Raw genomic sequence first — 7,244 nt, forward strand, 5'->3', positions numbered from 1 at the left:
AGATTGAATAGGTATGGTGAAAGGACATAACCTTGACCTAAAACTTCCCTGATTTTAAACCACTCAGTATCCCCTTATTCTGTCCAAACAACTACCTCATATTCTGTGTACAGGTTCCTCATGGGCACAATTAAGTGTTCTGGAATTCCCAGTCTTCTCAATGTTATCCATAATTTGTTATGATCCACACAGTAGGATGCCTTTGCACAGTCAACAAAACACAGGAAAATATCCTTCTGGTATTCTCTCATTTCAGCCAGGATCTATCTGACATCAGCAATGATATCCCTGGTTCCACCTCCTCTTCTGCATTTGGCCTGAATTTCTGGCAGTTCCTTGTTGATATACTGCCACAGCTGCTTTTGAATGATCTTCAGCAAAATTTTGCTTGTGGTTGATATTAAGAATATTGTTTGATAATTTCTGCATTTGGTTGGGTCACCTTTCTTGGGAACAGGCATAAATATGGACCTCTTCCTGTTGGTTGGCCAGGAAGCTCTCTTCCAAATTACTTGGCATTTCCAGGGCAGCATCTGTTTCTTGAAAGATCTCAATTGATATGCCATCAATTCCTGGAGCCTTGTTTTTCGCCAATGCCTTCCATGCAGCTTGGACTTCTTCCTTCAGTACCATCGGTTCCTGATCATATGCTACCCCTTGAAATGGTTGAGCATTGACTAATTCTTTTTGGTATAATGACTCTGTGTATACCTTCCAGCTTCTTTTGATGCTTCCTGCATCGTCTAATATTTTCCCTGTAGAATCTTTCGCTATTTTAACTCAAGGCTTGAATTTTATTTTTCGGTTCTTTCAGTGTGAGAAAGGACGAACATGTTCTTCCCTTTTGGTTTTCTATCTCCAGCTCCTTGCATATGTCATTATAATACTTTACTTTGTCTTCTCATGCCACCCTTTGAAATCTTCTGTTCTGTTCTTGTACTTCATCATTTCTTTCTTTTGCTTTATCTGCTTGACTTTGAAGAGGAAGTTTCAGATTATCCTCTGACATCCATCTTGGTCTTTTCTTCCTTTCCTATCTTTTCAATGACCTCTTACTTTCTTCATGTATGGTGTCCTTAATGTCATTCGACAACTCACCTGGTCTTCGGTCATTAGCGTTCAACGCTTCAAATCTGTTCTTGAGATGATCTCTAAATTCAGGTGGGATATACTCAAGGTCGTATTTTGGCTCTCATGGACTTGCTCTGATTTTTTTCAACTTCAGCTTGAACTTGCATATGAGCAATTCGTGGTCTGTTCGACAGTCAGTCCCTGGCCTTGTTCTGACTGATGATACTGAGCTTTTCCGTTGTCTCTTTCCACAGATGTAGTCAATTTGATTCTTGTGTATTCCATCTGGTGAAGTTCATGTGTATAGTCACCATTTACACTGGCAAAAAAAAGTATTCAAGTCATTGAACTTGCAAAAGTTAATCATGCTATCTGCATCATCGTTTGTATCACCAAGGCCATATTTTTCAACTACCAATCCTTCTTCTTTGTTTCCAACTTTCACATTCTAATCACAAGTAACTATCCATGCATCCAGATTGCATGTTTGATCAATTTCAGACTGCAGAAGCTGGTAAAAATCTTCAATTTCTTTATCTTTGGCCTTAATGGTTGGTGCATAAATTTGAATAATAGTCGTGTTAACTGGTCTTCCTTGTAGGTATATGAATATTATCCTATCACTGACTGTGTTATATTTCAGGGTAGGTCTTGAAATGTTCTTTTTGATGATGAATGCAACACCATTCCTCTTCAAGCTGTCATTCCCGGCACAGTTTTTAGTAGACTATATGATTGCCCCATTCAGAATGGCCAGAACCAGTCCATTTCAGCTCCCTAATGCCTAGAATATTGATCTTTATGTGATCCATTTCATTTTTGATGATTTCCAATTTTCCTAGATTCATACTTGGTACATTCCAGTTTCTGATTATTAATGGATATTAGCAGCTACTTCTCATTTTGCATTGTGTAACATCAGCAAATGTACACCCCAAAAGCTTTAGTCCATCCACGTCATTAAGGTCGACTCCACTTTGAAGAGGCAGCTCTTCCCCAGTCATCTTTTGAGTGCCTTCCAGCATAGGGGAGCTCATTGTCTGGGGCTATCTCAGACAATGTTCTGCTGCTTTCATAAGCTTTTCACTAGCTAACTCTTTCCAGAAGTAGACTACCCGGTCCTTCTTCTTAGTCTGTCTTAGTCTGGATGTCCCTACGTGTCTGTCAGTTTGTTGTACTGTGGGGGCTTGCATGTTGCTGTGATGCTGGAAGCTATGCCATTGGCATTCAGACACCAGCAGGGTCACCCATGGAGGACAGGTTTCAGCCGAGCTTCCAGACTAAGGTTTATCATAGAGACTATATTATTATTTTTATTCCACCAAGCACTACACTGAATCTATGCAAATGAAATGATGCGTAGTCTCCCACCATTTCACAGATCCTCACTCTCTCTCTTCAGAACTCATTGTTTGAGCATTGTTTGCCTTCTGTCTTGTCACTATTCCCTGAACAACACTGTATAAAAAATATTTACAAAACATTTGCATTGTATTAGATATTATAAGTAATCTAGATTTAATTTAAAGTATATGGAAGTTTGTGCATAGGTTATATGCAAATATAGTGTCATTTTATATAAGGGACTTGAGCTTCCACAGATTTTGGTATTCCTGGGGGGTCCTGTACCAAATCTCCCCTGGATAACTAAGGAATATAGCATAGTATTAATTAATGGTTATTGCAAACCTGGTTTTTAAAATAGGTATCACAACCGTATGTACACTCATGGCAGTGAAATGTTTAGGCTAAGTAATATAACAGATTATACATTACAACTGACTAAACTAAATTAGCCCAAGAAAAAATTCCTATTGAAGGAGGACATTGCACAATAAAATTACAGAATTACTAACACAGTGATTTCCTATATGCTAATATATATATATATATATCGGAAATCCTCGTGGTGTAGTAGTCAAGAGTTACAGCTGCTAACCAAAAGGTCGGCAGTTCAAATCCACCAGGTGCTCCTTGCACACTATGAGGCAGTTGTACTCTGTCCTATAGGATCACTATGAGTTGGAATCAACTCAACGACAATAGGTTCAGGTTTTTATTATATATATTACCTTTACAAATTGTGCAGAAAGTTCTGACAACATTACAAGAGATTTTTAACTTGGAAATGATTGTACTGTTTGGAAAGACAAGGTGTCTTAATAATCTAGTGCTGTTATACCAGATATACCAAAATTGTATAGCTTAACAAAGAGAAATTTATTTTTTCACAGTCTAGAAATCTAGAAATCCAAATTCAGAGAGATAGTTTCAGAGGAAGCTTTCTCTCTCTGCTGGCTCTGCAGTAAGGTCCTTGTCATCAATCTTCCCCTGATCTAGGAGCTTCTCAGTGCAGGGATTGAAGGACTTGCTTCCATCCTAGTTCATCATTCTTCGTGGTAGGAGGTCCCCCTATCTCTATCCTAGCTTCTCTCTTTTATCACAAAATACATTGGCTCAAGGTACAACTTAATGTTGTAGAGTGAGTTCTGCCTCTCTAATCCTGCCTCATTTACATCATAGAGTTAGGGTCTACAACACATAGGAAAATCACCAAACCGGTTGTCTTCTAGAAGGTTTCGACTCAAATCACAAAATGGCAGACTATCAAGCAGTACTTAGAATCATAGTCTAGCCAAGCTGATGCACATTTTGGAGGGACAAAACTAAACCATAACACAAGTTATGGTTAAAAGTATACATCTGTTGAAATTTAATTAAAAATATGTAAGAAAGGAATTTTCGTACATTACCTGATTCTTTAGTGAATTATTTACATAGCAATTTTCTCAGTGCTATTTTGACATCCTTATTTCTTAGACTATATATCATGGGATTAAACACAGGAGTTAGGATAGTGTAGAAAAGAGATAGCACTTTGTCATTTCCCTCTGAGTGTCTAGTATTGGGTCTTAAGTAGGCAATAATACCTGATCCAAAGAATAACACCACAACCATAAGATGAGATGAGCAGGTGGAGAAGGCTTTGGCTTGACTTGTGGCCGATGGTAAGTTCAGGATGATGGAGATGATTTTACTGTAGGAGCCCAGTATCAACAGAAAGGGAACCATGACAAATAACACAGAAAGTATGTAGACCAACATCTCATTTACAAAGTTGTCCCCACAAGCCAGCTTGAGTATTTGGGGAATATCACAGAAGAAGTGGTTAATCTGTTTAGATCCACAAAAAGGCAGAGAGAAAATCTGATACGTCTGCCCTATCTGAACTGAGATTCCAGTGGCCCAGGAGCCAGTCACCAACTGGATACAGACCCTGTGGTTCATGACTAGAAGATAGTGCAGAGGGTTACAAATGGCCACAAAGCGGTCATAGGCCATCACTGCCAGGAGCAAACACTCTGTGCTTCCGAACGTGAAGAAAAAGTACATCTGTGTAGCACAGGCAACTAAGGAAATTCTTCTTCTCTGGGTTCCTAGATTCGTCAGCATTCTGGGGAAAGTAGTTGATACATAGCAGATTTCCAAGAAGGAAAAATTTGCCAGGAAAAAATACATAGGGCTCTGGAGAGCAGGATCCATTTTTGTTATGAGAAATATGGTGCCATTACTCATCAGGATAATGATATAGATGATTAAAAACAATCCAAAAAGAAACCACTGGAGATGGGGCATGTCAGCAAAGCCCAAGAGAACAAATTCCATCACTTCGGTTAGATTATCTTGTGGTGGTTTTACCTGATGATTCATCTGTGGAAAAGGTAAATTTACATGAGCATTTCCTTTTAACCTTCCTTATCTCTAAATCATATGGAGGTGTCTGGATTGGATTTTATGACCAATGCAATTGTTTGCACTTTAAGAATGACGCTACTTAAGTACATCCCACATCCTCCTGTTATATCACAGTAAACAGCCCCCTTAAATTTATTTTAAGATCATTTCATTATACTTTCAGAGCACAGCCCAGGATAGAACAAGCTATACCTAACTCAACAAGACACTGGAGCAATTGGTAACTGCTGGAGATGGACCCTCAGCTTTGCCATCTAATCTCACTTTAAATTCATTACACATCTTGACAATCCTACTGTACTTCCCTATGCATTTTCTCAGTGACGCTTCTGAAAAACTATATCATAAAGTGTCTTCTAGCATACATTTTCAACTGCCTGTTTCAAAGTTCCCTTCTTCCATCTGTTCATGATTTTAAGCATATACCCAAACCATTGCCATTGAGTCAATTCCAACTCACAGCGGCCCTATAGGGACAAGTAGGATTACCACGTAAGATTTCCAGGGAGCGGCTGGTAGACTTGACCTACCAACATTTTGGTTAGAAGCCAAGCACTTAACTACAGTGCCACCAGGTCACCTATAAGCATATAATATAGTTCATATTAGAGATTTAGAAAGAAAAGTGTGAGAATATTTCATTTTGCAGAGGAAAATACAACAAATGTCTTTTGGTAGGATGTTAAGTATACAGGATAAGATGATATTATTCAGGGAAATTGTTCTGAGAACATTGATTCAGATACTAATAATAAATGTGGTCACCCTGGAAAAACAGGGGTAGCATGGAGGGTATTTGTTTCCTGTGTTTATCTGTGGAACAGAAGGAGGAATGATATTGGGTGTTATACCCACGGGGGTCTGCACACCCAACATTATTTTTGTTGTTTCTAAAAAAACAATTTAGATAACTGTTTCTAAACTCACTTTTCTTTAGATATAAAGATATTGAGATTCACTAAGTGTGGATAATTCAACCAATTCCATGTAGATTCTGATTGCAAATCAGTATCTTTTAATGCACTTGAGTTTGACTCCTTTCTCCACAATTTATTGTCATTGTGATATTAAGCTATTACTTAAAGTTTCTAGGCTTTACTTCTTTGTGAGAATTAAATGAGGTAATGTTGGTAAAATGTATCCCCTACTTATCAATTTTAAACTGATTATTTTTTAGTTATGGTTCTATAATTATGATTAATATAATATATCCTTTAATCCTGTAGCCCTAGAATGTAACAGATTGCCTATTTCAGTATTTGATAAAGTGGTTTTGAATTCCTGTTTTTGGTGATTGTTTTTCCTACTGTTTCCTTTCATCATCCTCAAGACAAGAACTAGTTAGTGAAACTCCTAAGGTGCAACATTTAAGGAGGCTCAGGGCCCTCCTTGCACTTGCACAATTCTGAAAGTGAGTGCCTTCTTAAATTTTGCAAAAGGCAAGGTGCCTCTTGTCTCACCCTGCTTTTCATCTCTCCTTCCTAATACGTTTGCACTTTGTCCACTAAGTAGAGAAGAAGTGTGGTGCCATGGTTTAAAAAAAGAAAAAAAAAAAACATTGCTAAGGAGTCAATTTCAACTCATAGCTACACTGTAGGTCAGAGTAGAATTGACCCATAGGATTTCCAAGGCTGTAAATCTTTAGGGAAGCCAACTGCCATACCTTTATTCCGTGGAGCAGCTGGAGAGTTTGAACTGTTGACCTTTTGATTAGGAGACAATCACTTAACCACTGTGCCACCAAAGCTCTGTGCCATGGTTATAGAACAATATCTCCCAGATAGACAGAAATTGAATTATAGCTCCAACACCTAGCTGTGTGATGACTTCATGTAAGTTAACTAATCTTTCCATGTCACATTTTGCTTAGCTGTAAAATGACTAGCAACTATATCAACACTTAGTGATGTTGAGTGAATCAAATCATTTAATATAATTAAAAAACCTTGAAGAAGTCCTGACATTTAAAAAACCCTCTTATTATTGTTATCCATTGTCATAGGAAACCCTGTTGGTGTATTGATTAAGGACTATGGCTGCTAACCAAAAGGTCCACAGTTCAAATCCACCAGGCACTCCTTGGAAACTCTATGGGGCAGTTCTGCTCTGACCAAGAGGGTACCTATGAGTTGAAATTGACTCGACTGCAACAGGTTTTTATTGTCATCTATTATTGTTACTGTTATTAGCAGTTACTTATTATTAACATCCATTTATCTTAATTATTATTGAAACTAATGTTAATTTACTGTTCTGAACTTTACTCAGTATGCTATGCAACATGAACGATACTCTCTAGCTAATTTATTTTCCTTTCGTATAACAGGACTGTTGTGGGAATGAAGTGAGATCTTAAAAACAATTATCAAAATGTTACAAACTCCAAGAACGTTCAACTCAAAAGGTGTGATTTCCCC

At 37.9% G+C, this 7,244-nt stretch overlaps 1 protein-coding gene across 1 annotated transcript; it reads right to left on the reverse strand.

Annotated features, from left to right (window-relative positions):
- Nucleotides 1-3,840: 3,840 nt before the first annotated feature.
- On the reverse strand, nucleotides 3,841-4,737 carry LOC126080206 (olfactory receptor 10AG1-like). Its single transcript, XM_049891477.1, has one exon. It carries the CDS (start codon nucleotides 4,735-4,737, stop codon nucleotides 3,841-3,843), a length of 897 nt encoding a protein of 298 aa, XP_049747434.1.
- Between the last annotated feature and the right edge of the window lie 2,507 nt (nucleotides 4,738-7,244).

Source organism: Elephas maximus, chromosome 7 (assembly GCF_024166365.1).
Source record: "Elephas maximus indicus isolate mEleMax1 chromosome 7, mEleMax1 primary haplotype, whole genome shotgun sequence".
Lineage (NCBI taxonomy): Eukaryota > Metazoa > Chordata > Mammalia > Proboscidea > Elephantidae > Elephas > Elephas maximus.

Excerpts from the sequence above, each read along its gene's own strand:
- LOC126080206 (XM_049891477.1), bottom strand. The coding sequence starts at position 4,737 with ATGGAATTTGTTCTCTTGGGCTTTGCTGACATGCCCCATCTCCAGTGG.